The 27,254-nt window shown below is 68.0% G+C and overlaps 6 protein-coding genes across 17 annotated transcripts in view; 2 read left to right on the top strand and 4 right to left on the bottom strand.

The window, feature by feature from the left end:
• Positions 1–1,029: 1,029 nt before the first annotated feature.
• On the bottom strand, positions 1,030–7,654 carry CDHR4 (cadherin related family member 4). Of its 6 annotated transcripts, XM_054216316.1 has the most exons (20): positions 7,039–7,232; positions 6,675–6,695; positions 6,322–6,518; positions 6,088–6,250; positions 5,915–6,000; positions 5,701–5,796; positions 5,132–5,235; positions 4,923–5,059; positions 4,683–4,848; positions 4,439–4,589; positions 4,116–4,218; positions 3,669–3,884; positions 3,449–3,588; positions 3,220–3,364; positions 2,943–3,145; positions 2,715–2,854; positions 2,587–2,622; positions 1,507–1,573; positions 1,384–1,414; positions 1,030–1,238 (listed from the first exon to the last, which is right to left on the bottom strand). In XM_054216316.1, the coding sequence occupies exons 1-20, from the start codon at positions 7,097–7,099 to the stop codon at positions 1,183–1,185; spliced, it is 2,319 nt and encodes a 772-aa protein (XP_054072291.1). In that variant the 5' UTR covers positions 7,100–7,232; the 3' UTR covers positions 1,030–1,182. The 6 variants fall into 6 exon arrangements, with proteins under 6 accessions (XP_054072291.1, XP_054072289.1, XP_054072288.1 ...); XM_054216314.1 differs by lacking the exons at positions 6,322–6,518; positions 6,675–6,695 and having other exon boundaries at positions 7,039–7,654; XM_054216313.1 differs by lacking the exons at positions 6,322–6,518; positions 6,675–6,695 and having other exon boundaries at positions 2,715–3,145; positions 7,039–7,654.
• Positions 7,655–7,822: 168 nt separating this feature from the next.
• The window catches only part of INKA1 (inka box actin regulator 1), a 61,563-nt gene continuing 42,131 nt past the window's right edge, over positions 7,823–27,254 (top strand). Inside the window, exons 1-2 of one of the 2 annotated variants that reach the window (XM_054215780.1) lie at positions 7,823–7,958; positions 9,301–10,206. In XM_054215780.1, the coding sequence (XP_054071755.1) occupies positions 7,920–7,958; positions 9,301–10,164 (903 nt within the window). In that variant the 5' untranslated portion in view covers positions 7,823–7,919 and the 3' untranslated portion in view covers positions 10,165–10,206. Of the gene's footprint in view, positions 7,959–9,300; positions 10,210–27,254 lie in introns of those variants that run through there. The other variant, XM_054215781.1, reaches the window with a different exon arrangement.
• On the bottom strand, positions 10,334–19,721 carry UBA7 (ubiquitin like modifier activating enzyme 7). Of its 4 annotated transcripts, XM_054215766.1 has the most exons (24): positions 19,666–19,721; positions 19,399–19,564; positions 17,579–17,713; positions 17,405–17,511; positions 17,124–17,214; positions 16,878–17,019; positions 16,681–16,778; positions 16,438–16,584; positions 16,197–16,355; positions 15,899–16,006; positions 15,737–15,817; positions 15,501–15,656; positions 15,219–15,384; positions 14,943–15,139; positions 14,636–14,700; positions 14,285–14,471; positions 14,095–14,169; positions 13,588–13,774; positions 13,287–13,396; positions 13,082–13,168; positions 12,815–13,006; positions 10,970–11,071; positions 10,789–10,889; positions 10,335–10,494 (listed from the first exon to the last, which is right to left on the bottom strand). In XM_054215766.1, exons 1-24 carry the CDS (start codon positions 19,716–19,718, stop codon positions 10,368–10,370), a joined length of 3,039 nt encoding a protein of 1,012 aa, XP_054071741.1. In that variant the 5' UTR covers positions 19,719–19,721; the 3' UTR covers positions 10,335–10,367. The 4 variants fall into 4 exon arrangements, with proteins under 4 accessions (XP_054071740.1, XP_054071742.1, XP_054071741.1 ...); XM_054215765.1 differs by lacking the exon at positions 19,666–19,721 and having other exon boundaries at positions 10,334–10,494; positions 19,399–19,653; XM_054215767.1 differs by lacking the exons at positions 10,789–10,889; positions 19,666–19,721 and having other exon boundaries at positions 10,334–10,494; positions 19,399–19,653.
• Positions 19,705–20,696, top strand: TCTA (T cell leukemia translocation altered). Its single transcript, XM_054215786.1, has 2 exons — positions 19,705–20,177; positions 20,594–20,696. Exons 1-2 carry the CDS (start codon positions 19,717–19,719, stop codon positions 20,634–20,636), a joined length of 504 nt encoding a protein of 167 aa, XP_054071761.1. The 5' UTR covers positions 19,705–19,716; the 3' UTR covers positions 20,637–20,696.
• Positions 20,749–22,906, bottom strand: AMT (aminomethyltransferase). Its single transcript, XM_054215779.1, has 8 exons — positions 22,646–22,906; positions 22,487–22,567; positions 22,249–22,380; positions 22,002–22,080; positions 21,682–21,827; positions 21,415–21,595; positions 21,082–21,237; positions 20,749–20,967 (listed from the first exon to the last, which is right to left on the bottom strand). Exons 1-8 carry the CDS (start codon positions 22,889–22,891, stop codon positions 20,789–20,791), a joined length of 1,200 nt encoding a protein of 399 aa, XP_054071754.1. The 5' UTR covers positions 22,892–22,906; the 3' UTR covers positions 20,749–20,788.
• On the bottom strand, positions 23,280–27,060 carry NICN1 (nicolin 1, tubulin polyglutamylase complex subunit). 3 transcript variants are annotated; one of them, XM_054215783.1, is made up of 6 exons: positions 26,884–27,060; positions 26,183–26,356; positions 25,709–25,822; positions 25,175–25,336; positions 23,736–23,840; positions 23,280–23,563 (listed from the first exon to the last, which is right to left on the bottom strand). In XM_054215783.1, exons 1-6 carry the CDS (start codon positions 27,034–27,036, stop codon positions 23,522–23,524), a joined length of 750 nt encoding a protein of 249 aa, XP_054071758.1. In that variant the 5' UTR covers positions 27,037–27,060; the 3' UTR covers positions 23,280–23,521. The 3 variants fall into 3 exon arrangements, with proteins under 3 accessions (XP_054071758.1, XP_054071759.1, XP_054071760.1); XM_054215784.1 differs by having other exon boundaries at positions 25,175–25,246; XM_054215785.1 differs by lacking the exon at positions 26,183–26,356.

The raw sequence follows: 27,254 nt of genomic DNA, 5'->3' as shown, positions 1-27,254 counted from the left end.
GGTAGAGCGGGTGCGGACATGGGCCTCCTGCTGCCGCCCGGCCCTACCCGCCTTCCCCCGGGGCTTCGGGCGAGCGCGGCAGAGCCCGGCGGGGCGGCCCAGCCCAGCCCTCTGGGCCGCGGGGATTAGGCTAGCTAAACACGGCTTCCCCCGCCGCGGCCTGGCTCCCGGCGGCTCTTCAGGCTCTGCTGGCCCCATGGGGCGGCGGGTGGAACGTGTTCACGCACCGGTCCCGTACGATAAAAGGTCGTATACAGCTGTGACAGTGGCCACAATTCCTGTGGGCTCAGGGCAAGGGCACCCACCCCCAGGCACAGCCACAAGGGCGACCCCGCTTCGCTGTGAGATTCCACAGCCGGCTCCTGCCCTCCCCTTCCTCCCCTTTAGCCACCCACTCCCTAAATTAGTCTCTTTCCTCTTATCCTGCTTCATTATCCCGTGGCGCACTCCTTTGAAATTCAAATAACTGGTTTCCCACCTCCCCGCGCTAGCTGACTCCTTCAAAGCGCTCCCGCCCTTCGCCGGGCCCTGCTAACTCTCCCACAGCATGTCACGCCTACCTGCGCGCACGCTAATTCACTTTTCCTCCCAATTAAGAAATCTGGCCCCTCTGCTGCCCAGCTGCTCATCCCACCCGCTCGTGCCTGTGAGTGCTCGAGCACAAGAGAGCTTGAGGGGGACGTGGGACGTGGGGCAAAAATTCCTCAAAATCAACCATGATAGAATTTTCTTGCCCCGGCTCACATCTCTGCGGAGGACTGCCCCGGCTGGGCCACATCCAGAGGCTACGGAGACGTTGCCGTGACCAGGGCAGATCCTGACAAAGCCCTCCGTGTGTTTTTTATCCTGGTAACTGCCATCCTGGACCTGGGACGTGCCACCCACATCCCTGACCGGAGACAGTGCTAATAACCACCACAACGGGACAGCCACCAGCAGGACTGCTCAGCCACAGCACTCCCTACGGCAATCACAGCAGCGGGTGCGATCTCTGCCACCATTTATTGGGACAGTGCTGGCCAGGGCGGCTCAGGGGCTGGCTGCACACGGTGGGCAGCAAGTTTGGCCATGTAGGAGGGATCCCCTCCTCCTCCTGGGACCGAGGGCCGTGCTGACTCTCTGCTGGTGCCCGGTGCTCTGCCTAACATGGCCCATGGGGAGTCCCTCACCGGGTCAAGCTGCTCAGATCCAGCGCCGCGCCCCAGTCACGCTGTTGAAGAGATAGTCCCTGCCGGTGCCTGAGACAGGAGGCAGCACTCAGTCATTGCCCCACGGGTGCTACCCAGGCGTTGCTGCCCAGCGCCTGTCTCTCCTGTCCCCTGGACTACTCTGCCCCGAGGGAGGCAGCCCAAGGCTGCTGGGGCCGTGGGACAGGGCACTCACGTGGGTCCTGGGCACGGCCATCAAACTGCCCCTGTGCAGACAGGAGAGGGTGCTGAGGCCCTTGGGGTGCTTGCTGGTGCCCACAGCGGGGCACCCCATCTCGCTGCCATGGCACACACTTACCGGGCTGCCGGCGTGAGGGCGGCCCCGCTCCTCTTCGCCGCCCCTCTGCTCCACCACATCCCAGGAGCTGCAGAGGGAAGAGGGGGCAAGGGGAGGGCATGTCGTTGGTGACAGGCCCCTGGCCTCGATGCTGCCAGGAGCAGGTTGCCAGCCAGGCTTTGCATTGCCAGCTGTGCCCTGTCAAGCCTGTCATCCACCTACCTGATTATCCCCTTACCCAGCCCGTGTGTCCCCCAGCTACTGAAGGGGAGTGCGGCAGCGGCCGTGCTTTCCCAAGCACCGCTGCCTTTCAGCGATGCCTGAAAGCGGCAAGCTGGTCTGACACTGCATCCGCTTGTTTCCCCACGTGCTGGTGCTCAGAGGATGCTGCGCTGGGGGAGCTGTGGCCCCGGAGCCCCTCTGCTGCCAGCGCTGCCCAAAGGGGCTGAGCCTGAGTCTTCCCCCTTTCATGCTTGCTACAGCCCCGGTGTCACGAAGCACTGTGTCCCCAACCTCACCAACGAACGTGGATCCAGCCATGTGTCACCCCGGGGTGGTTATGCTGCTGGAGGTGGCTGTTATCCTGCCTGCAGGCTTGCACACCTCCTCTTCGCCATGCAGACGCCCGGCACAGGCTGAGCCGGCTCCGTTGCCTCCTCGGACTCTCCTCTCCACCGCCTCTCACCCCTGCTTCATCCTCCCAGGGGGTGTGCAGCCTCCTCACCTCCTCCCAGGGCGCCTTCCCCGGCAAATCAGGGCTCCAGCCCCGGCACCAGGACCCAGCCCTTGTGGTGGGCATCGGCCCTGGCTCAATGCCATCCCATCCTGCCCACCGTGGAGTATCTGCCCCAGTTTGGCCACCAACATGGCTGTCCACCGGGCCAAATTGCCATCTCTGCACCCATGGCTGCACCCAGCAGAAACGGCTCCCCGGCACAGTGACCCACGGACTGCAGCCAAACGCGGGGTACATTAAACACCCTCCATGTGCTGCGTCTCCCTGCCTTCCTTCGAGGGCGCTACGGGAACCTGTGCCAACCAACCAACACACGTGGCTGCCCCTCGCTGCTGATACGACTGCCCCGGCCATGTAGTACCCACCTCTTGTCCAGGAGCAGCTTGCCAGGGGCTTTGTTGCTGCGGGAGGAGCAGAAGGCAGCCATGAGCCCTGCGTGCTGCGCCGTGCCGTGCTGTGCCACGCTGTGCAGTGCCATGGGGCCGGGGCTCACCTGCACAGCAGACTCCGGGCCACGCAGCCCAGGGCAGCCAGCAGCAGGGCACTGGATACAGTCAGCACAGTCACAAACCAGGCCGGTGGAAGCCACGCCGCCTCCGTCCGTGTGATGACCAGCAGCTCCTTCTGCAGCGTCTGCAGAGGTGGTGGGGTGAGGGGACACGTGAGGACCGGCGGGTCTGACTGACCTGCGACAACCACCCAGCCAGCGGGCTCTGCTCACCGTGTGCCAGGTGGTGGTGCTGGGTGGCACCGGGGTGGTCCAGGGGGTGACATGCACCACCAGTGCCACCACGGTGCTGCGGCGGGGGGCACCGGGGCTGCCCCACACCTCCACCAGCAGCACGAAAGTGCGGGGCTCGGCTAGGTCATTGGAGAGGTAGAAAAGGGTGTTCCCCTCCAGCCAAAAGCGCCCATCCTCGTTGCCTGGACAAGAGGGTCTGCTCAGTGCCACACCACGGTGAGGGGCTGGGTTGTGCTGTGGCTTAGCTGCTCCTCACCTCCGGCAATGGCATACGCCAGCGCAGCACCGTCGAGGCTGCCCTGGCACGCCAGGCGGGTGACGGGCTGGCGGCTGCCCAATCTGGCCATGATCCACAGCTCCTGCACCTCGGGGGTGCACACCGGCGCCTGGTTCGGCACGGCCTGCCAGGAGCAGGGGTTGGACATGGCATGGCACCCATGGGGCTTGCACTCAGTGCGACGAACCCACCAGGCTTGCACCCGCACCTGCAGGCGCACGACCACATCGCACAGGCGGCTCCACCGCTTTGCCGGGTCCAGGTCGTTGCGGGTGTCCGTCAGCCGCACCATCAGCCTGTAGCGCTTGTACCGCTGGGAGTCGAGGGGTCCCACCACGCGGATGTCGCCTGTGGGGCAGCGCGAGCTGCTGGGCACCCATGGGTGCCGGGGGGTGCGGCAGGGGCTGGGGAAGGGGCCAGGTGCTCACCGGTGCGTGTGTCGATGGAGAAGGGCTGCGTGGGGCCAGTGCCCCCCTCCAGGCTGTACTCAAGGCTGTCTGGTGGGTAGTCACGGTCACTGCCGGCCACGCGCCCCACGGCGCTGCCGAAAGCCGCCGTCTCCAGCACGGTGAAGTCAGCACCATTGGGGCATGCTGGCGTGAATTCGTTGACGGGTGTCACCGTCACGAGCACGGGGACGCGGGCTGTGTGGCAGACGGAGGCTCAGCCACGCTGGCACCACCCAGCAGCCCACACTGAGCTGGGGGTGATGCCCCCAGAGAGGCTGGGGGACACAGGGATGGTGGCACCACCCCTGGGGTGGTCCTCTCTGGGGCAGCAGAGGAGGAACATTTCCTCTGTGATCTGCTAGTTTTGGGGTCAGGAAGGGCCTTTTTCCATCCCCTGGAGATCCCTTTGGAGACACGGGCACTCACTACTCCGTGGGGACTGCCCTCCTGCTGTCACCGTGATGGTGGCCGTGAACTGGAAGCCCACAGCGGCCATGGCTTCTGAGTCATAGTCCAGGGTGGTGTTGACCTGCCGAGCCAGGGCAGGGGGGTCAGGCAGAGCCAGGGAGCCCTGCAAAGCTGCGATGCCAGGGAAGCCGGAGAGCGAGGCGGGGAACAGGCAGGCCTTGGAGGGGCAGAGAGCCCCGGGAACCCCAGCCCAGGACCCGGCGTGACAGCACATGTCAGAGGGTCCCCACTGTCCTGCTGGTCTCCCCCAGGTCCTGGGCGCTGCCCCTGGCCCTGCTCACCTGCAGCTGTGGCCCCTCCATGCGGAAGCGGGAGAGGGAGGCAGGGGGCCCCTCAAGGCCATAGTGCAGGCAGTCCTTGGCACCGGTGGGGTCTGTGCACCTCAGTGTCACCAGGGTGGTGCCGGGGGACACCGTCTCGGGCACCTGGGACCTGCAGTGGGGTGGCTGACGGCTCAGCTCCCATCCCCCATGTCACAGGGACGGAGGAGCTTTTCCCGCACCCCACACCCCCCCCAAACCATACACAGAGATGGCTGGGACGCAGCTCGGCGCCCGCCGGTCCACCTCCTGCACAGTGATGTTGATCATGGCAGTGGCATGGTCAGCAGGGTTCAGGGTGTTGTAAGCCTGGACGAGGAGGCATGCGTGGGCCACGTCCAGCCGGCGGGTGCTGCGGATCTCACCCGTCACTGTGGGAGAAGGCACAGCCTCGCGTGGGGCACGGGGACAGGGTGGCCCTGAGGACCCCTGGCACCCCGCTCACCCTCATCAATGGTGAAGAGCATGGGCACCGTAGGCGCGAGGATGGCATAGCGGACATTGTCACCGCTGGCATAGACCTGCGTGACCACCTCCAAGGGGCTGGTGCCCTCCGGCACTGTCACAGCCCACTGCGGCTCGCTGCAGGCAAGGCGGGCAGTGTGGCATGGCCTGGTGCCACCCGCACCCCCCACCCAGCCCAGCCCCACTCACCGGAAGGTGACACTGGGACGTTGCGATGGCAGCACCTCCACCGTCACAGCCCCGCTGCAGTTGTGCCCGTGGCGGTCCATCACCTCGATCTCCAGCCTGAACCTCTGCAAGGCAGGACCAGGGCAGATGTAGGACAGCCCCGAGTGGCACCAGGGACAGTGATGGGGACAAAGACAGGAATAAGGATGAGGACAGTAACAGGGACAGGAACTGGGATGGGATGGGGACAGGAACAGGGACAGAGATACAAAAGAGAAGGGGAACAGGGGCGAGCATGGGGCTTGGAGCAGGAACATGGGTGGGAATAGGGGTGGAGATGGAGATGAGGACAAGCTGGAAACCAGAATGGGGATGGGAATAGGGACAGGGATGAGGACTGGGACAGGACTCAAGATGCAGAAGAGGTGGGGACAGGGTTAGGGACAGGGCTGTAGCATTCCCAGGGCCGGGGGGAGATGGGAGCCCAGTGGGAGGAGCAGGACGGGCAGAGCTGTGGGCAGTGCCAGTGAGGGGCTAAGCCCAGGCAGGCTGAGAGGCAGCGGTGACAGCCTGGGGACATTGATGCCCACCTGAGTGTTCTTGCTGGGGTTGAAACCACCGGCAGGTGCCAGCACCAGACCCCGGTGGGTGAGCGTGAGTGGTGTGTCCTGGTTTCGGAGCCTGAACTGCAGAGAGACAGGCAGCAGGAGGAGGGTGGCAACTTCTGTCCCCTCCTCCATATCCAGGGTCCCCCCATCCTCAAGGCTGTAGGGGCTGCGGGACCTTGGGGCACCCGCCACTCACCGTCAGCCCACCGAGTGGCTGCGGCAGCACCACGTACAGGGGTGTCCGGGGCGCCACGTCCGCCGACACCCGCACCACATCTCCCCCTGCAGCACAGCACAGCCGTGGGACCCCAGTGCCGGCTGGCACCCGTGGCCCCCGCCACCCTGCACCCGCTACTCCCCATCTCCTACCCGTGCTGGTGAAGGGGGCATCACAGCGCAGCACCTGCCCCGCTGTCACCTGGACAAAGAGCCGCTCTTCCACCTCCTCCTCACCGGGACAGGCAGCCCGCAGGGTCAGGGCGTACTGGTTGACCTGGTGGGCATCGAGCTCCGCACCGGCACGCAGTGTCACCTGCCGCAGGGACACGGCTCTCAGCAGGGCGCCCGTGGGCTCCTGCCCCACTCCCCGTCCCCCAGCCGCACCTCTGCCCGAAATGTGGTGGCAACCATGGGGTCGGTGTTGACAGTGATGGGGTTGAAGGGGTGGCCAGGCTCGATGCCGTGCAGGGTGATGTTGGGGCTGCCACTCGCATTGCTGCAGGACACGGTCACCTCGACCACACGGGTGCCTGGCGCCGCGTCCTCACTCAGGGCCACCACGAGCGGCAGGCCATGCAGGGCTGGTGGGAGACCCCGGGGACTGGCCTCGCACCCGGCCAGCGCCACCAATGGCTCGTCCGGCTGTGCTTAGGGAGCCCTGCTCCTGCACCTGGGCAACCACACGACCACAGGTCTCCCTGCCAGGCGCAGCAGAGCCCAGGGCACCCCGCTCTTACCTGTTGCTCTGACGAAAGTCCCTGCAAAGAGGAGAGTGTCACCCTAGCCTACCAGATGTGCCTCAGCAATGCCCTGGGGAGGCCCCAGAGACGCCCCAGTGATGCTCGGACATGGGGCAGCGATGCCCCCAAGATGGCTCAGTAATGTCCTGGCGATGCCCCAAGGATGTCCCAGTGATGATCTGAGGACACCCTGGCAATGACCTGGACATACCCCAGTGATGTCCCCTCCCTGCCTGAACCCAGCCAGGCAACTGCCGGCCCCTCTGCCCATCCAACCGGAGGGAGACTATCCCGTGTCCCCATCCCCCCAGTCCCCCACCCAGCGTCTGGCAAAGGGTGCCCCCAACCCTCAAGTGCCTACCTGAGGCACAGAGGCCGAGGAGGAGGAGGAGGAGGAAGGTGAGGCGTCTGTGCATGTCCATGGCTCGCTGCCTGTTTGGGACAAGCTGGAGCCCGTTGCCAGGAGTGCTGAGCACCACCCCGGCCCAGCGTCACACCGGCCACCCGTGGCTGCCAGCCCGGCCCTAGGGCAGGGACAGGACACGGCCCTGGTGCCCCCAGCTCCCACATGCCTCTGGTCCCAGCCTCTTGCCATCCCTTGGGTGGATGCCCAGCTGGCACGGGGCAGGCAGGCAGCGATGCTCCGTGGGGTTTTGCCGCCACACTGTGCTGCCTTGCCACGCAGCATGCTCAGGGAAAACCGGGAAAATTAGCTAGGAGCTAATTTTTGGCCACGTTCTCCTTCATTTGCAAACCAGAGCCGCTTCTCTGCGAATTCGTATTAAGCGCTATTAGCTCCCAATTAATAGGCGCTGGCAGAGCACGGCCCTTGTGGCTGGGGTCACCTGTCCCTCCTCCAAGTCTCAAACCCATCTTGGCAGCCCGGTGGTCGCCGGTAGCCCGTAACGGGGCTGCCCTCCTTCCTACCGAGGCTTCCCGTCCCCGAGACTCTTGGTGCCAGCGGGGCGGGGGGGCTACCGAGCGGGTCCTGCCGCTCGCCCACGGCGGTGCCCGGACGCGGGGCCCCGGGGCGGCGGGGCGGGGCGGGGCCCCGGGGCGGTGGTGCCGGTGCCGGTGCGGGGCCGGGCTCACGTTACGGCGGCTCCATTGGCTGCGGCGGGGCGGGGCGGCGCCGCCCAGGCAGCGCCGGGAGGCGGCGGCGGGCACGGCCGGGCGATCCGCCGCTGCTGCTCCGACACCGACACCGGCACCGGCGGGACCGGGAGCGGGGCCGGGCCGGGCATGGACAGCGGCCGCCCGGACCAGCTCGGCGCCGACCGGGTGAGTGTCGCCGCGGGCACTGGGAGGGGACGGGGGACCCTGGCCCGCACCCCGCCTGGGCATCGCCGTGATGTCAGGGCGCTGCCAGTGACATCAGCGCTGTGACATCATGCTCAAGGCCAAGGCGGCATGGGGGGACGTGGGTGTCCAGTGGGATGCGGGCGACCGGTGGGACACGGGTGGCTATGGGATGTGGGTGGCCAAGGGCCACGGTGTCCAGCCATCAGGGTGCCAGCGGTACCGCCGCCCTGGAGCTGCCACCCTGCTGCCCTCCTGGGCAGGCCTGAAGGGACCGGCGGTGACAGGGTGGCCCAGCCGGCTCCCCTGGGCCTGCCACACGCCTACCCAGATCCCCGTGGCCGGGTGTGCTGGCGTCCCCGGCCAGGGCTGGGATGGGGCAGCTCGGAGCAGTGGCATGTTGCCAACAGGGCTCTCTGAGAGGGTCCCAGCTGGTGGGGACCGGGACGGGGACAGAACAGGGACAGCCTGGCCAGCAGCTCTGTCGGGGCCGGCCGGGGGGGCTTTGGGTTTACCCGGTAAACCCCCGGGTTTACTGGGGCCTGGTTTACCAGGATGGGGGAGCGATCCCTCCAGCTTGCTCGGCTTCCCGCGGCTCTAGCACAGAAAGGAAAGCGGACGTAACACCCTGCTTTTGGGTTCAGACAATAGGAATTCAAGAGCGAGGAGCGGCCCAGCTGCGGGAGCTAGCCTGCCCTTCCAGCGCCTGCCCGGCCACACTCCCTTCAGCCCCAGCCCCCCCACGCTCCCCAGCGCTTTGGGGGGCCCCCGGCCCTGGGCGCAGGCCTGGCTGCACCCTGACGTCACCTGGGGTGTCCCCGGCTGGAGGGCACGGGGTGGGTGGGGTGGCCCTGCCAACGCGTGGGGGGAGCGCCCCACCCCAGCACCCGTGGGTGCCCTGGGGCTGCCGCCAGCCCCGCACCATCGAGCAGGGTTCTGCCAGCGGGGTGTCCTGGCTGCCATCCCACCAGGGCTGGGGGGAACTGGGGGGGCCAGCTGGGGGGCCAGTGGGGCGCCTGGCTCCTACGTGCCGCAGCCCTGTGTCATTTCCCGCAGGCACGGCTGGGGCTGGGTGCCTGCTTGCTCACCCGACATGCCACTGCACGCCGGCCGGCTCCATGCAGGAGCCGCGGGAAAGCGGGGCCCGGGGCTGCGGGCAAGCCAGGACCTGCGCCCCGCTCCCCACTGCACACCCGTCCCGGCGAGCAAAGCCCCCCCCCGAGCTGGGGTTGGAGGGCGCGGGGTGCCAGGGGGGTGGGATGGGGGCTACGGTGCTGGCCGCGTGGAATAGGGATGAGGGTGCTGACCTGCCCTTTCTCCCCAGCGGTGCCGGCGGGAGGCGGGGGTGGCACTGCGGGCGCACATGCACGGCACGCGGCAGGTGCCGCACCACCCTGGAGGGGCACCGGCCCCCCGTCCACCGCGCCCCAGCTCGGCGGCGGACTCATCCTGCAGCCTGGAGCAGGGGGGTGAGGAGGAGGAAGGGGGGGGCCCGGCTGCCCGCTCCCCCCCAGCCAGCGAGCGCAGCCTGGAGTTTGACTCAGGGTATTCGGAGGCGTCGGGCGGCACGTGGCGGGAGGAGGAGGTGCCCGTGCGACGCCGGCACCCGCCGCCCTGCCAGCGGGCGCACCGGCTCTCCGCCGGCCCCGCTGCCCCACCACCAGCCCCCACCCGCCGTGCCCGCCCCAAATCCACCTCGGACGCCTGCCTGGAGCAGTGGCGGGTGCTGGAGCCGGCCGACACGCAGGACTGGACCGTGGCGCTGCTGTCACAGAGCCGGAACCGTCAGCCCCTAGTGCTGGGCGACAACTGCTTCGCCGACCTGGTGGAGAACTGGATGGACCTGCCCGAGGTGGGCACTGAACCCCGGCGCCGAACCCCCGCCGAGCCCTCCCGCCGGCTGGCCAAGCCCCCTGCCTTCCTGCTCAGCCTCTCAGGCAACGTACGCCGTAAACTGGCCAACATGGCCCGACCCCGGGGAGCCGAGGGTGCCCGGCTGGCGGGCCGCGAAGCCACCAAGCGTTTCTCCTGCCCGCTGGGGCTGGGGGGACAGCCCAAGGGCGCCTGCTTCCACCAGTCCCACAGCAACATCGCTCAGTTGGCCACGGACTTCCACCGCTTCACCGCCCTCATGAACAGCCGCAGCCGCCAGCCCATCATCTGCAACGACGTTATCGGCTACATTTAGCCCTGCCTGCACCCTTCTCCGCTGTAAATAAACCCCAATTTTGTACGGTACGGGCACAGCGATGTTTATCGGGGTGGGGGGGCTGCCTGCACCCTGACTGCGGGCAGGGGCAAGCAAGGTTGGTTTATTTTTGCGACGAGGGCCAACGCACCAGAGCTCAGCTGTTTTTATTGCATGGCCGGGGGGGGGTGGGGGTGTGTCACTCAGGGGAGGGAGCAGAGGAGGGGGGGTCGGGCATCTTCAGCCTCAGGATCTTCTCCCTCACACACGTAGGTCAGCTGCAGCTCCCGCCGCCTTGGCTCCCCAGCATCCTCCAGGCTCGCTGATAACCTGTACCGGGGAAAGGGGGTTTTGGGGACACTGGCTTGTCCCCCCAGCTTGGTTGGGCACCCCGGGGGTCCCTAGGCCCCCCCAGGGCACCCGGCCAGGCTGGGGGGATGCAGAGGCCGGCAGTGAGGGGCCGGGCAGGGGTCCCGCCACGGGAAATGCTGCCGGCAGGATGTTTATCCAGCAGCCGGCTGGGAGCTGCGCTGCAGCTGGAGCGTCTCAGGATGGAGGGAGAGGGGTCTGGCAGCCCCACTCCCCTCCCCAGGGAAGGATTGGGCCCTAGAGGTGGGGATCTACCTCTGTGCCAGCTGCCGGGCCCGTGTCTCCTCGTCCCCACCCCTGTCGTAGAGCATGGTGTAGCCGTGCAGGAGCATGGTCACGGTCCAGCCATGCGTCCTCTGCAAGAGGTGGGTGTCAGGATCTGGCCCTGTACCCCCCCCAGGGTGACCCAGCTGGGTGTCGCCTGCCCCAGGCTCACCTGCATCCAGTCCAGCACCTCCTGCACCGTCATCTCCTGCCCGTCTGCGCCGACCGCCTGCATCTCCAGACGGTCCCAGCAGCTCCACTCCTGCCCGCCATACTGCAAGGGGGGAGCAGGGGGTAGCAGCTGGCACTGCCACCCCCCCATCCCGGCTGCCCAGCCCCATGGGACAGGCATTGGTGGGGCGGGAGGGCTGAGGTACAGCGGGGCAGGTGAAGGGACCAGTCGGGGAGCAGGGGGACGGGGGCACCGTGGTGGGCTAGGGGCAATGGGGGGCACTGCCGTCCTCCCATCCCTGCTCGGGTCCAGGGGCAACGAGGGGCACTGCTGTCCCCCCATCCCTGCTCGGGTCCAGGGGCAGTGAGGGGCACCACCAACCCCCCAGCACAGCAGGGGGGGACCAGGGTTGGTGTGGGGCCGGCGCAGCCCCCAGCCCCAGGCCAGGAAGGGCACACAAAGAGCCATTGAAGCGCTGCCCAGCCCCACACAATCGCCTCTTCTCGTGCCTGCGGCCCCCTGACCCCGGCTCCGGCCTGAAGGGGCCGGCGAGGCACCAAACTCGGGGCCAAGCGCAGGATGCGGGCCCCGCGCCGTCTGGCATGGCTGCCCTGCCATCTGCCCTCGCCGCAGGCAGCACCAGCCCCTGCCCGTCCCCGCTCAGAAGGGGTGTTCACACCTGGCCGCTCGTCCCCTCCTGCCTTCTGCTGCCTTCTCACCTCCTGCCTTCTGCTGTCTGCACTTATCCCACCGGGGTGGAAAGGGCTTAACCCCATCCTCGCCGGGGCAGTACGGACCCAGGCCATTGCCCAGCGCAGAGGGAATTGCGCTGTCTGTCCCAGCGCCCCCGAAAGCCTGTGCCCTGGCAGATGCTGCCCCCCAAGGTGGGCATCCTAGGACCATAGGTGACGCCAAGTGGGTTTGTGGGATGTGTTCTCCCACCACAGCTGGCTAAGCAACTGGGCACGTCCTTGCCGTGGGATACGGGGTGCCAGGCACTGCCGCGGGGACCAGAGGGCACGGCCAGTCCCAACGGCATCCCCTACCCAGGGATGGTGCCAACCTGGGGGCACTGCAGCCAGGCAGCCCTGTGTGGGGTGCGAGGGGGCCGTGGGGCAGCCGGACAGCCCAAAGTGATGCCAGAGTCGGTGCGAGGCAATGGAGACACCTCCCTCCCCCTCTTCCTGCCCCCGGCCCTGGGCCCCCCAGGCCAATCTGGTTCCAATCGGCGCTTCCTGCCGTGCCGGAAGGGCTGCCTCGCACGCCATAAACCCCCAGACAAAGGGGCCTCTATCGCCCAGACGGTCCCAATCTGGGCAGGCCCCCGCCCCCGCGCTCCCTCCCCAGCAGAGCGGCTGCGGGCCGGCCCCCCACCACCAGGACCCCCGGCCCCGCTCCTCCCGGGCAGCCCTTCCCGGCCCGGTGCCAGCTGCTCTCCGGCTGCTGCAGCTGTTTTCCATAAGCCAGATGTGCTCGGCTGCCGCCTCCCACCCGCCCTCTGGCCGCGGGGCTGGCCGTGGGGCCCACTGTGGGGTGGCGGGGCTGCCTCAGCCCCACAGAGCATCATCCTGGTTGGGCCCGAAGCTGGGGCGAGCGGGACGGCGGTGGTGGCTGGGTGCCAGGCAGGGGCAGCCACAGGAAGGAGCCGATTCCTCGCTGCCTGGCGGTGTTCCTGGCCCACCGCGGCACCGGGATCCATTTCCGGAGACCCAGGGCCAGGGCTGCCCCTCCTGCATTGCCACCTCCTTGCTCCTTGGGTCCCTCTGGCATCACAGCACCTGCCCTCGAGGCACCCGAGACCCCTGGGCGTCCGCCACCCGTCCTGCCCAAGGGAGAGGGTCCTACCTGGTAGGTGGGGGGTGGCGGGGGATGCGTGCGGAGCAGCCAGCAGTCAGACAGCCGGAGGTTGCTCTTGCGGTAGCAGCTGAGGTCCCGGCACCCCCACACCAGCTTGTAGATCTCCAGGCACGCCAGCCCGGCCACAGCCGCTGTGGTGGTGATGATGGCGGGCACGATGCGCCCAGCGATCCGCTTGCTCTGAGGACGGGAGTGGTGTCACCAGCTGCCCCGCGCAGGATGGGGACCCCCAGTCCCGTGGGCTGCCCCTCTCACCGTCAGCCAGTCAGCAGGGGGGATGCCATAGTTCTCCGCGCGCAGGTTGGATGCTGCTGTGATAAAGTCCATGTGGATGTTGTCGTCCTGCAGGGAAGAGTGCAGAGAGAGACGTCAACGTCTCATGGGGATATTGGTGTCCCACAGGGACTAGCAGCCACCAACCCCCCAGGCTGAGTGGGGCTGCCTGCCCAGCCCCAGGTACCTTCTCGAAGTGGATGGGCTCCATCAGGGGCACTTGCACCTCCTCGCCCCCAATCAGCTCCTGCCTCCGCTGCACCAGGTCCTGGGTGAGCTCCGCCAGCCGCCCGCTGTCTGGTGGCACAGGGAGCCCTGGGGTGGCACCCCTGCACCGCGGCATTGTGGGGGACATGGCACGGTGCCTCCCCCTCTCGGTCTGGGTCCTCCTGGGCGCTGGGGCAGGGACGAGCAGCACCACAGCCCCACCGCCACCAGGATGGACCCGGGGACGTGTCCCAGGGGACCCAGGAGCGCGGAAGCCTCACCTACAGGCACCTGTGCCTCTTCCTGCTCCTCTGTGAGAGGGATCCGGACCCCATCCTGGGGCATGAAGGGTGGCAGGACCACGTTGCGGAGGATGGCCTGGACAGCCGCTCGCTCGTTGCATGGTGGCACCTTGTGCGCTTGGGCAAAGAGACGGGCAGCAGCCAGGATGTATTCCAGGTGGGTGTCCTGTGGGCGCAGAGCACCCGGGCAGCCAGGGTGGTCCACGAACCCACCGGGCCAAAGCCTGCCCACTTTGCCCTGAGGTGGAGATGGAGGTGCCTCTCCTCCTCCTCCAGCCATAGGGTACGCGTGGGCTGTCCCCAGCAGTGCCCTGGCCGACCGGGGGACAGAGCCAGACCCTGCTCAGGACCTGGCAGACCTGCACAGGCTGCGGCAGAAGGAGCACAGCTACAGTCTGGCATCCATTGCACCCTTGGCACAGGCTTCCTCTCCCCCTGCCCGTACTGTCCCCGGCAGGGGACCCCAGCACTCCCCCCTGCACTCACATTATCAGGGTCGAATGTCAGCGGATGGGGACAGCTCTTGTCCCCCGACCAGAAGGGGACACCCGGGCTGGTTTCCTGGCACAGGGAGGGCAGAGTCAGGCCCGGGGACACCGTCCCCCTGGCTATGGCAGGGCAGCCGGTGGAGGGGAGAGGGTGTGGGGGGTGCCAGCCCCATGGGCGCCGGGCTCACGTGCTCTGGGGGGTAGTTGTGCAGCAGCTGGGCGATGTCGTCGTGGTAGCAGCTCTGCCAGCGCCGTCGGGCCCAGCGCAGGCAGTCCTGCCAGTCCCGCGGACGCTCCCGCAGGCTCCCCTGCACTTGCTCCAGGACCTCCAGAGCCTCCAGACCTGCTGGCAGCTGGTCCAGAAAAGCCGGATCTCTGCAAAACCAGGTAGTGCCACTGCTGTCCCAGGAGTGATCCCATGGGACATCCTGGGTGGGATGCAGCAGTCTGTTCCCCTCTCCCCATCCCCGGCAGTGGCGGCAGCGCCCCGGCAGGGCTGGCAGCCACTCTCCCGGTGCCGCTCCCCCAAGCCCACTCACTCCATGAACCGGTTGACACGCTCTGCAGGCAGCTGGAAAAGCCCCTCAAACTCATCGCGAGCCCACTGTGGAGGGGGAGCGAGGACTGAGCACTGGGACTCCACCCTTGTGCCCCCTGGGACCCCCAGCCCAAGCTAAGGAGGAGGGAGAGGCCGTGCTGGGAGCAGGGCCAGCGGCAGAGCTAGGGCTGCCAGCAGGAAGCAGCTGGGGCCGTATCCTGGCCATGGCCGGAGGGGGAAACGGGAAAGGAAGACAAAGGTGCCGGGGTTTCCTCGCTGGGTGCTGGAGCCGGCACGGCACAGCCTACCTGCAGCGTGTGCTGGATGGTGCGGGGGAAGTACCGCAGGGTGCAGAGGGGGAAGGTGCCATCCCTGGACATGTCCCCCGGCCGCAGTGGCTCCGTCAGGGAAGGCACCATGGGCAGCACATTTCCCCGCGGCCCCTCCGTGCCCGAGTCCAGCAGTGGCGTGTGGCAGCGTAAGCAGCGGCTCTCCAAGTAGGCACCTGCGGGGAGCCAGGGGTGCTGGGGAGCCAGGGGGCACACGACCAGGGGCTCAGCCCCTTTCTCCTCCCCGGTACTCACGGGCCTCCAGCGTGTCCAGGGCGCTGGCGACACCATCCAGGCGCCGGAAGAAGTCGTCCCCATAGAGCAGCTCGGTGGCAGGTCCCACCTGGTTCTGGTGAGCCACCACCCTGACACTGGGGTTCATGCGCCGCACGGCTGCCGCGGCCACCACCGACTTCGGCTTCTGTCGGGGGAGAGAGGAGGTGGGCAGTTCTCCCCCACCCCATGGCCCCGGGGAGCCCCCGGGACAGCCAAGATGCCCTTTGCGGGGAGTTTAGCCCCTGCCTCGTGGCGCCTCACCGATACATCTGCCGTGCGGTAGAGGAGCTGCCGATGGAGGTTGGAGAGGGCGACGGTGTCCATGTCGGTGACGGTGAGGTCCCCGCCCGGCCCCGCCGCCAGCCCCATCATGGCAAAGTTTTTCAGCAGCTCGCAGCCGATGGCGCCGGCTCCCACCTGCCAGGGCAGAGCTGCTACAGCTCCCGCCATTCCGGCCAGCCGCTCCGCAGCCTCTCCCGGCACCCGCCCTGGCTCACCACAAAGTACTTCTGGCGGCCCAGCTGCTCCTGGAAGTCGGCCCCAAAGACGGCGATCTGCCCATCGTAGCGAGAGCCCCTCTGTCGGGACGGAGGAGCTGGGTGAGCACGGATGGCCGCGGCATCCCCGGTGCCCGGGAGGGGCCCAGGACATGCTCTCACCGGGGCGCAGTCCTCCTCCGTCAGCCGCTCGGCTCCCTCCAGCGCCAGGCACTCCAGGGCATCGAAGTAAAACCACTGGTCCAGGGGCAGGAATTTCCCGGTGATGGCCTGGGGCAGACGGGTCCCCGTCGGCTCCCTGGCCAGCAGGGTCCCCTCGTATCCCACTCCAGCCCTACTGCCCGGCCCGGTGTCCCCAGGTGGGCAGCAAGTGCCCTCTTGTGGCCACCAAATGCCACCAGACAGCTGTGCGAAGCCACATCCCAGGCCGGTGGGACCCCCGGATCCCTGCCCTGCTCACCTTCAGCACCTCCTGGGCCACCATGGCCCCCAGGACGGAAGCCATGGGGCACAGGTCCCCCGCGCTCACGCTGGCAAAGGCTCGCACGACATCCTCATCCAGGGGACCCTGCTGCGCCCCCAGGCTCCGCGCCAGCTCCAGCACCCGCTCGGCGTCCACCTGCGGGCAGAGGGGCGAGGGCAGCCCCACGCAGGGGGGCGGAGGACCGGGGGGACCGGGCAGGGGCAGCATGGGGACTCACCGACACCCTGGGCCGGGGCAGGTGGCCCCGCTCCCCCCGGAAAGCGTGCAGGGCCTGGAAGGCGGCGTGCAGGCTGCGGCTGCGCAGCAGTTCCTTGGAATTCGTCGCTTGGATCTTGGGATCTACCAGTGCCTGGCGCAGGGGCTCCTGCCATCACAGTGCCAGGGCTGGGGCGAGCAGTTCCCCGGGGACAGGGCACGGCACGGCGGTGTGCCAGCACCGCAGGGCTGAGGGGGGACTTACATAGGAGTGCTCCTGGGGTAGCCACACCTGCGAGACCAGGCCCCCACGGCGGTAGGGCGAGAAGGAGCTGGTGTCGCCGATCTCCAGCTTGAAGTCATCTGGGAACGAAAGGGGGACAGACGTCACTGTCACTGCCAAGGACCTGGTAAGTTTCCCAACCCTGGGCTGGGGCAGCCGGGACCCCCTGGGCGACTCACCCAGCACACGGACGGGGATGGGCTCCTGGTTGTTCAGCTCCGTCATCCCCTCCACACCAGAAAACGTCACCAGGTCACCGTCACAAAAGGGGTAGCCATGGCTGTCCTCTGTCCCCACGTACGTCACCACACCCGGGTTGCCCTGAGGAAGGGAAGGGACATGAGGGCAGGGGGACCAGACTCAGGTGGCATAAAGCCACCGCAGGAGGCAGCAGCATTTTGCGGGAGCCTGCTGAGGCTCCCTACCTGGGAGATGTCCTGCACGACGGCACACACCGGGTCCCCTTCTGCCGGTTCATCAACAACAAATCGCTTCCCAAAGTCACAGAACAGCTGCCTGGAGAGGACCGACAGGGTTTTGCCGGAGGAGACGCCTTGCCAAGCTGCCCGAGCACCGCCAGATCCTGCCCGGGGCCGAGCAGCCCCGCCAGCTGGGATGGGAGCACGGGCTACAGAGCAGGGTGGGGGGCTCTGCGGACAAGGTGACCCAGAGCCAGTGGCAGGACCCTGTGGCAGAGACCCCTTACCCTGCCAGCCCTTTGGTGTCGGCCACAATGAAGCAGATGCCCCGGTCATGGCAGAAGTCCCCAATGCGGAGCTGCTCCTCCAGCGGGGACTCAGTCAGCACCACCACCTGCACAGGGGCCGTCAGCGGGTGCCACCGTCCCAGGGCACTCTGGGGCGTGTGGGCACGGGCTCACCTGGAAGGAGGCGAGGAAGGCCTCTGACAGCTCCCCGGTGTGAGCTGCCACCACCACGCGGGGGTTCAGCTCGGCCAGGACCCGCTGGGACACCTCAGCACGGTTCTGGCCCACGTCGCTCTCCTCCAGGAGGAACTGCGGGATGGGCGCATAAATTTGGGGTGCTGCTCACCACAGCGGGGCACTCCATGAGGCCCTGACCACACTGGTGGGGAGCCCTCTGCTAAGGACCGTACCTGTGACATGGGACACCCCGGGGGCTTTACGCATGATGATGAGGGGCACCCTGCGCCATACCCATGACTGGGACCTCCCATTCCACACTCCTTACCAGGACCCCCAACCTGTACCTGTGACTGGGAGCCCCCACCCTGTACCCATACCTGCAACAGGCATCCCCCAGCTGCACCCATACCCATTACCAAGAACTCTACTCATACCCATTTCCAGTACTGGGACCCCTCTCTGTACCCATACCCATTTCCAGTACTGGGACCCCTCTCTGTACCCATACCCATTATGGGGACCCCCATCCGTACCTGTACCCACTACTGGGACCTCTGCCCATACCTGTAACTGTTACCGGGACTCCTGCCCACACCTGTACCCATTACTGGGACTCCTGTCCACACCCATACCCAGTACCGGGACCCTCACCCATGCCCGTACCTGCTACCGGGAACCCCACGCACAGCTGTACCCCTTACCATGACCCCCTCCTCATACCTGTACCCATACCTGTTGCCAGGACTCCTGCCCACACCCATACTCATTACCAGGACACTTATCCACACCCGTACCTGTTACCAGGACCCCTGCCCACACCCATGCCCATTACCAGAACCCTCACCCACACCCGTACCCATTACCAGGACCCCTTCCCATACCTGCACTCATTACTGGGACCCCTGTCCACAGCCACACCCATTATCGGGACCCTCACCGATACCCGTACCCGTTCCCAGGACCACCTCTGCATACCTGTACCCATTACTGGGATTCCCACCCACACCCGTACTCGTTACCAGGACACTTATCCATACCTGTACCTGTTACTAGGACCCCTGCCCACACCTGTACCCATTACCAGGACCCTCACCCGTACCCGTACCCATTACCAAGACCCCCACCCATACCCATACCCATTACCAAGACCCCTTCCCACACTTGTACCCATTATCGGGACCTGTGCCCATACCTGTACTCATTACTGGGACCCCTGTCCACACCCGTACCCATTAGCAGGACCCATACCCGTACCCGTCACCAGGGGGTGCATACCTTTTCCCCTTTACTGGTACCCCCACCCACACTCGTACTTGTTACTGGGACCTCCACCCACACCTGTACCCGTTACCGGGACCCTCACCCATACCCGTACCCGTTATCGGGACCCCCTCCGCATACCTGTACCCGTTACCGGGACCCCCGCCCACACCTGTACCTGTTACCAGGACCCTCACCCATACCCATACCTGCTACCGGGACCCCCGCCCACACCTGTACCTGTTACCAGGACCCTCACCCATACCCATACCCGTTACCGGGACCCCCGCCCACACCTGTACCTGTTACCAGGACCCTCACCCATACCCATACCCATTACCAGGACCCCTTCCCACACCCGTACCCGTTACCGGGACCACTCCCCACACCCGCACCCATTACTGGCACCCCTGCCCATACCTGTACCTGTTTCCGGGACCACTCCCCGCACCCGTACCCATGACCGGGACCCTCACCCGTACCCCTACCTGTCACCGGGACCCCCGCCCATGCCCGCAGCCGTAGCCATGCCCCCCGCCCGGCCCCGCCGGTACCTGCTGGGCGCGATCGGCGGTGCAGGCGGTGCCGCGATCGTGCAGGACGACGCGCCCGGTTCCGGCTAACACCAACGCCGCCGCCACCTGCGCTCCGGTCCCGCGCAGCCCGGACACCAGCACCCGCGCCCCGGCCAGCCGCCGCGCCCCGCCGCCCAGCACGTACCTGCGGGGCAAGGGACCGTCAGCGTTGAGGGGGGGGGGGGGGAACGGACGACACGACCGGGGACGGGACGGGGCCATCGGGTGCCCGGTGCCCGCACTCACAGCTGCCGGGAGTACAACCCCTCCTCGCTGCCCGCCATGGCGGCCCCGCCCATGGTGGGGACAAGGAAGGCGGGTCCCGCCCCCCTGAGCACCCGCCTCCGGGAGGAGCCCGTGGCCGAAGGCGCCGCTTGCCGGGGAGGCCCCGCCCGCCCGGAAGGCCCGGCGGCGGCCGGCGCAGCCATGGCGGCGGTGGCGGGGGTCTGGCAGTCGCCGTGGCGGGCGCTGGTGGCGCTGGGCCGGGAGCTGGCGGCCGAGTGGGCGGCGCAGGACGTGCGGGCCGCGCTGTGCCAGCTGCTGCTGCTCTGGCTGGGCCTCAGCCTGCTGGGCGTCCGCCTGGCCTGGCGAGCCTACGGCGGGGCGGTCGCCGCGCTCTGCTACCGGACGGGGCCCGCCGCACGCCGGCCTCCCGCCACCGCCACCGGCCCCGGGCCCGCCCGGCCCCGCGCACACTCCCTCTCCCCCGCCGGCCCGGCCGGACGCAACGGCGGCGCCGAGCGGCACTGCCCGCCCCGGTGAGTCCCGACCGCGACCGGGCCCGACGCCGCTAACCGCCCCCCCCAACCCCAGCTCCGCCGCCCGGCCCGGCCCCGGCCCGGCCCAGCGCACCCCAGTGAGCGCCCCCCCATTCCAGTATGTCCCAGTGAGCGCCCTCCCGGCTGCACCCCTGGGACAGCACAAGCCAGCAAATCCCCCCCCAGCTGCACCCCCAGACCAGTACAGCCCAGTGAGCGCCCTCCCGGCTGCATCCCTGGGGCAGCACAACCCAGCAAACGCCCTCCCAGATGCCCACCTAAACCAGTGCAGCCCAGTGAGCGCCCCCCAGAGCCCAGTACGCCCCAGTGAGCATCCTCCTGGCTGCCCCCCAGGGTGTCCTCCCCCTGTGCCGAGGTGCCGCCCCAGCCCCGCTCACGCTGCCCCTCTCTTGCAGGGAGGGCTCAGCAGCGGAACCAGCGAAGACGCACCGGGAGTGAGGAGCACCGGGACCCGCCGGGCACTGCCCGCACCATTAAAGCGCTGTCCCCCACCTGCCACCTCTTGCTTTGGCACCCGTCACTGGAGAGGAGGCCAGGAGAGTGGGGCAGGGGCGTTTATTGGGGTGCCGTGCCCGCAGCGGGTGGTGGCCTCACTTGGCCATATAGTACTGGGTGGGAACGAAGGGCATCTTGGTGATGACGGCCGGGTGCTGCTTCTTCCGCACCTCGACGGTGAGCGCGGTGCCGGCCCGGCTGTGTGCCGCCTCCACGTAGGCCATGGCGATGTTCTTGCCCAGGGAGGGCGAGGGGCAGCCGCTGGTCACCGTGCCTGGGGCCATGAGGTGAGCGGGGAGGTGAGCGGGGGCCGGCAGCCCCAGCACCCTCCCCTGCCGTGGGCGCAGCTCGGGGCCATGCCCACGCCAGCCTCGCTGCCCCCACTTACCCACAGACGTGCCCTCGGGGCCCAGAATGGCCGTGTGGGGACGGATGGGGGGTCCCACTGACGTCAGCCCCACACGCCTGCGCTTCGGCTTCTCTTTCACCTGTGCCATGATGACAGCCGCGCCGGGGAAGTCCATGGCCGCACGCCGCCGCTTTCCTGCGGGGCAAAGATGGGCGAGGGTTGGCATAGGGACTCCCCACCCTTCTTTGTGCCAGCAGGTCCTGCTCTGGCGATGCCTGCCTGGCCCCCCTGCGCCCTGTTAGGGACGTGGGGACACCTCACCCCTCTGCCCACCCTGAGGAGGAGGTGGGGGCGGACGTGGCTCCAACTTACCCAAGGTCCACAGCAGCCCAGCCTCGGCAGGCGTGGTGGTCTCGTCGATGTCATTGCCGTAGAGGCAGAGCCCGGCCTCCAGGCGCAGGCTGTCCCTGGCCGCCAGCCCCGCTGGCCACACCTCAGGGACACCCAGCAGCCTCTCGGCCAGCTCCACCGCCCGCCCTGCGGGCACCGAGATCTGCGGGGGGACGCGGACAGGGTTAGCAGGGCGCGGTGCTACCCTTGATACGGCGGTGGGGGGTGCTGGCGCAGCTCACAGGGTACCTCTACGCCATCCTCGCCAGTGTAACCGCAGCGCGTGACCCGGCAGCCCGGCACACCAAAGACCGTCGTGGTGATGCTGTTCATGAAGAACAGCTTGGAGAGGTCATCCGACAGCCCCGCCTGCAGCACCCGTGCCATGGAGGGACCTGGGGAGGCAGGTGGCTCTGGGGGACGGCAGCGTCTGGGGAAGGGGGGGGACACGGGGAGGGCACGGACGTCCATTGGGCAAGGACCCAGAGGAGGGCGCAGCCTGGCACCTGCTGAGGGAGAGACCCCCGCGCGGTGATGCTTGGTGCCAGCCCACGTGGGGTCCCCGCTACCTTGCAGAGCCAGCAGCGCGTTGTCCGACACCTCCAGGTGGACGTCACTGCCGGCAGCCTGCAGCTCCGCTGCTCTGTCCTGCCAGGGTGACAGCGGGCTGCTAGCACAGGGGGTTGGGCTGGTGCCAGTCCCGCACGTGGCCGTGGCCCCCTTGCCCCGCACAGCCATGGATGTCACTGAAAGGTGGAGGGGGGCTCATTCCCACCACGTGTCCCCGCCTGCCGTGGGTCCTGGGTTGCCACATACCCTCATGACAGCCAAGTCCTTTTCGGCACAGCCAGCGTTGGACACCACATAGAGGTGATCTTCTGACGTGTTGGTGACAATGAGGTCATCTACGATGCCACCCCTCTCGTTGGTGACCAGTGTCAGGGTGCCCTGTGGGACATGGCCCCTGGGAGCGCGGGCAGGCTGCCCGTCCCCTCCTGCCCTCCTGGGTGTCCCCAGGGACCTCTGACCCCACCGGCCACCCGGTGCCCCATACCTGTCCCGGCTTCAGCTCGCCGATGTCCCCCACCACCAAGCTCTCCATGAACCTGACACGGTCCCGGCCATACACCCGGGTCTGGAAGGTGCCGGGGAAGCGGGTGAGGGGGTGTGGGTGCCATCCCCCTTCCCTCCCCCCCCATCCCGCCCCGGCTACCTGCAGCATGTGGGAGACGTCGAAGAGGGAGCAGTGGCGGCGGGTGTGCAGGTGGGACTGCAGGTGGCCCTGCCCGTAGTGCAGCGGCAGGCTCCAGCCGGCGAACGCCACCATCCTCCCGCCGCGGGACCGGTGCAGGGCGTCCAGCGGCGTCCGCTTCGGTTCCCCCCCTTCCCCGACCCCCCTCAGCGGCGCGGAGGCCGGCGGCCAGCGGGGCAGCGCGGCTCGGCTGCCCGCCCGCAGCATCCTTCCCCCTTCCCCGGCACGGCGCGGCCCGGGCCCCGGCCCCGGGGACCCTGGGACATGGAGTCCGTCCGGCCCCCGCCCCGCCCCGCACATCGGCACCGCCTCCCCCGCCGCCGGCCCGAGGGGATGCTGGGTGCGGGTCCTGCCCGGGCACGGCCATCCTCACCGCCCCCACCTCCCCCTCCCCGCAAATGAGACAGGCAGGCACAGGCAGGACGAAGGTAGCAGCTTTTAGTCGTGACCGAGGCTCCCCACGTCGCCCCCCGGCACCTCCTCGGCCCCCCGAGCATGCCGGAGGCCACCCCAGCACCCCCTTTTCTGCAGGAGTCTCATCCCGCAGGCAGGGCAGGCAGGGCAGGCAGGGCCAGCGGCAGTTCCCCGGGGCAGAGGTAGGGTGAGGGAGCTGGGCTCTGCCCGCTGGGACGGGCCAAACGCAGAGGGCACCGGCCTGGGAGAGGCTCCTGGGGGGCTCCAGGGCGGCAGCACTGCCCGCCATCGCCGGCCAGCACAGGAGGAGTTGGGGAAGGGGCATGGGGAGGGCCTGGACCCCCCCTGGGGCCGATGCGGGAGCGCAGGAATCTGCTTGGGCCTCGGGAGCGTGGAGCTCCCTCCGGCCGGCACCCGCGGGGCTCACGTGTAGGAGAGCAGGTTGATATCGTAGCAGCCGTCCACCTGGAAGAGAGAGCAACCGTCGGTCCCTGCGCAGCACCGTAACACACTGTGCCTCCCCGGCACCATCGCTCCACAGGGATACCCATCCTGCCAGGAGCAGCCCCTCCGGGAGGGCTCCCCCAGCGATGCGGGGAGGCCAGAGACCCCCCGGGAGCAGGGTGGCGGGACTCACGTCGAAGCGCCCGATGCGGGCAGCTGCCTGGCGAGCCCGGATCACCTCCGTCAGCACCCACATTTGCTGTACCTCCGTCGACACCTTCTCCGGGTCGGGGAGCTCCTGGAAAGAAGTGGGCACGATGCTGCGGAGCGGGGATGGCCCAGACGGGCTGGATCGCCCCAGGGTCGGGCAGCGGTGTGGCTGGACGGCACCCCCTCCCCGGAGAGCTGGGCACTATCGCGATGGTGCCCACGCTCCCGACGTGTCAGTGGTTTCCCAATGCCGGGTGAGCGGGGGGCCCCACTCTAGGAAAACAGGCAGCTGGAGAAAGGGGTGACCCTGAGCCCTGGGGCCATGGTGCCAACACAGCCCGTCTCCGCTGGCGGGCATCCAGGGCAAGGACAGAAAGCAGATTGCTGGCTAATGATTAAAAACCTAATCGCACAGTCCAGAGTTTCCCAACAGCCTCCCTCCGAGGCGCTCCTTGGGCTTGGTGACAGAACTCCCGCTGCAAGCACCGGTTTCTCCCCAGGGACCTTTAGCCAGGCGGGACGGGCAGGCTCAAGAGCAGCTCTCCATGCCAGGGTGAAGCTCTGCGCCGCTTCTCCCCTGCCCAGCTCTGCCCGGGATGCCAGTGGGTGCCTCGTGGTGATGCTGGGAACAGCCAAACCCAGAGCAACCCCCAACACCTCCCCCAGACCACCCCTCGCGAAGGGGGACGTGATCCAAGCGATCAGCAAGGGACTGTGGTGTCCTCCCCAGCCTGCCGGACAGGGACCAGAGCTCCCAGACCTGCTGGGGCTGGCAGAAGCCATGCTGCTGCCCCAGCGTAAGCTCCGTAGCACTGAGGCCCGGTGGTGCGTGGCACCGCTTCTGGCCCAGGCTGCGCCTACGGGCAACAGCAGTGGCTGATTCAGCAGGTTTCCGCAGGCGAGCCAGCTGCCTGCCCCTGCCCTGCTCTGTCCGGACTTTGCTCACCGAAGGCCACTGGCCAGGCAGATGTGGCTCACAAGCTGTAAACACGTGCCGTGGCTGTGATCTCCCTCTGCCCACGTGCCACCCTGGCCAAGCAACGCGCTCCCCCGGGCGCACCCTCTGCAAAGCGCCAGGGACATGCCAGGCCACGCTGTCCCCACATGTCCCACCTGTCATGCAATGCTGCCCACCCAGCGCTCCCATGGGGACGTTCCTGTCCCCAGACTAGTGGGCAGCTAGACTTCAGGGTCACCTCAAATCACACATCCCCATGGAAATATTTTTCCTTCTGAATGCTGCAAACTGTTTCCAGCACAAGGCATGGCATTTCGGGGCTCCACAGCTATTCCTGATGGGAGTGTGGAGCCAATGGGGCAGGGATGGGGCTGGCAGTCTCACAAGTGACATCTGTGCCCATGGCTGGCACCTCACCCAGGTCCCTCCTTCTCTGTAATAATACCTCAGCAGGGACTACTCACCCCGTGCAGGCTGGCTGGCTGCTCCGGAGGGGTCAGCTGGGAGAGCCAGGAGGGGAAATCCTTCTGGGGGCTCTGAAATAAATCCAGAGGGTCACAGGAGGGGTGTCCCCAGTCCCACCTCCATCCCTCGCACCATGCAGTGTGCTGCAGTTTGGAGCCCACCTGTATTTATGTTGGTATGGGTATAAGATGCGCTTTACTGAAAGGGAACTTTGTGTTTAGGTTGGGTGTTTGCAACCTGTAATTTGGTGCAGCAGCCTCCAGCTCCGTCCCGCTGCTCAGACGCACATCCACCTCCAAAACGGGCAGGGCCGGGGGTGGCTGGAGCAGTCTCTCCCCTGGCCCCCAGCACACATGGGGACCCCAAGTGCCCCAGTGAAGGACAAAGACTTGGACCCACTCCCCTGTGTCCTCTGGAGGGTGCCTGAAGCCCCTGGAGCTGTGGGGAGCATTGCCAGGTGCAGGGCTTGGGGCTGGTGGCCTGTTCTGGACCTCCTGCCTGGGCGGTGGGGGGCAGCACGGGCACCCGCTCACCTTCGGTCCAGGGGGAAAAATCTGCAGCTCCTCAATGGTGAAGTGGAGCCAGACTGGGGAGGGCTGCCGCAGGATGAACCGCACCGCTGTCACCTGGTCCACGTCACACAGCATCTGAAGGGGCAAGGATGTGGGGAGCCGTCACCGCCGGGGCTACAGCAGGGTCTGGCCAGGCTGGCACTGCTCCCAGGCAGCGTTCGGGATTTGCTCCAAAAAAAACCCCAACCCCAACCCACCCCGGCTGGAAGGAGCCCGAGGGAAATGTCACCTCGTGGTGGCTAAGAGGGGCATGGGCAGGCACGGCGACCCTTGCTGCTGAGAAGGATGTCATGGGGAAGCACCGTGGGGACCAGACCACGGCTGCCATGGGGGCACGGTGGGCCATCAGCACAGGGCCCCGGGGACCAGGAGCCGCCCTGAGGTGAGCCCCAAGGGGTGTGGGTGATGCCGTGGCCACCCTCCGGCCTTGCCGACCTGGTGGCGGCGGAGGGAGAAGTAGTCCTGGGAGCCCTCCTCGGTGTGCGGGCAGGGCATCAGGCAGTAGTCCCGCAGGCAGGTCACCCAGCGCCGGGAACCGGCGGGGCCGGGCCGTTGCACCCGCACGCTCAGGAAGGCCGTGTAGAAGTTCCTGAAGACAATCTCCTGCACCTGCGGGACCGGGGGCCTCAGACCCTGCACCGGCATCGCCCCCGACACCGGCACCTACCCCCCCCCGCCCCCCGCAACGGCACCCGCACCGGCATCCCCCCCTCCATACCGGCACCCGCGTTCCCCTCCCACACCAGTACCGGCACCAGAATCCCCCCACCTGCCCCTGCTGGGACCGGCACCGGCATCCCCTCTCCGATACCGGCACCCGCAGCGGCATCCCCCTCCCATGTCGGTACTGGCACTGGCGTCCCTCCCCCCCCGCCCCCTCCATACCGGGACCGGCACCGCCCCCAGCATCCCGCCCCACACCGGTACGGGCGCTGCCCCTGGCAACACCCCGGCACCGGCATCCCCCACGGACACCGGCACCGCCCCCAGCACCCCCTCCCCACACCGGGACCGTTGCCGCCCCCAGCATCCCCCACTCCCGCGCCGGAGCCGGCATCGGCATCCCCCTTGGCACCCTCCCCGGTCCATCCCCGGTATATTCCCCCCATACCGGTACCGCCCCCGGCCGCACTCACGTCGGCGGCGGCTCCGCGGGGGAAGCGGAGGTCGATGACGGCGACGCCGGGCCGCGCCGGCTCGGCCCCCCCGCCCAGCTGGAGTACGGCGGCGGGGCGGGGGGCGCAGGGCAGCGGGGACCTGCCCGGCCCCGGCCCCGGCGCTCCCGACATGGCGGCGCAGCGCGGCCGCCCTCCCTGGGCGGGGCCCGGCTGTGCGCGGTGACGCCAGGCGCCGCGCCCACCGGAAGCGGAAACCCCCGATAGCGCCACCAGGGGGCGCCGCGCTGCCGCGCTCCCGGTGTCGGCCGCCCACCGTCCCCCCCCCCCCCCTCGCCGCCAGTCCCCTCCCGTCCCGTCGCGGCGGCGGCAGAGGCAGGGCTGTGGTAAAG

This window comes from Rissa tridactyla, chromosome 10, assembly GCF_028500815.1.
Source record: "Rissa tridactyla isolate bRisTri1 chromosome 10, bRisTri1.patW.cur.20221130, whole genome shotgun sequence".
Lineage (NCBI taxonomy): Eukaryota > Metazoa > Chordata > Aves > Charadriiformes > Laridae > Rissa > Rissa tridactyla.
Note: the sequence above shows the minus strand (reverse complement) of the source record. Positions and strands in the feature narration are given on the sequence as shown.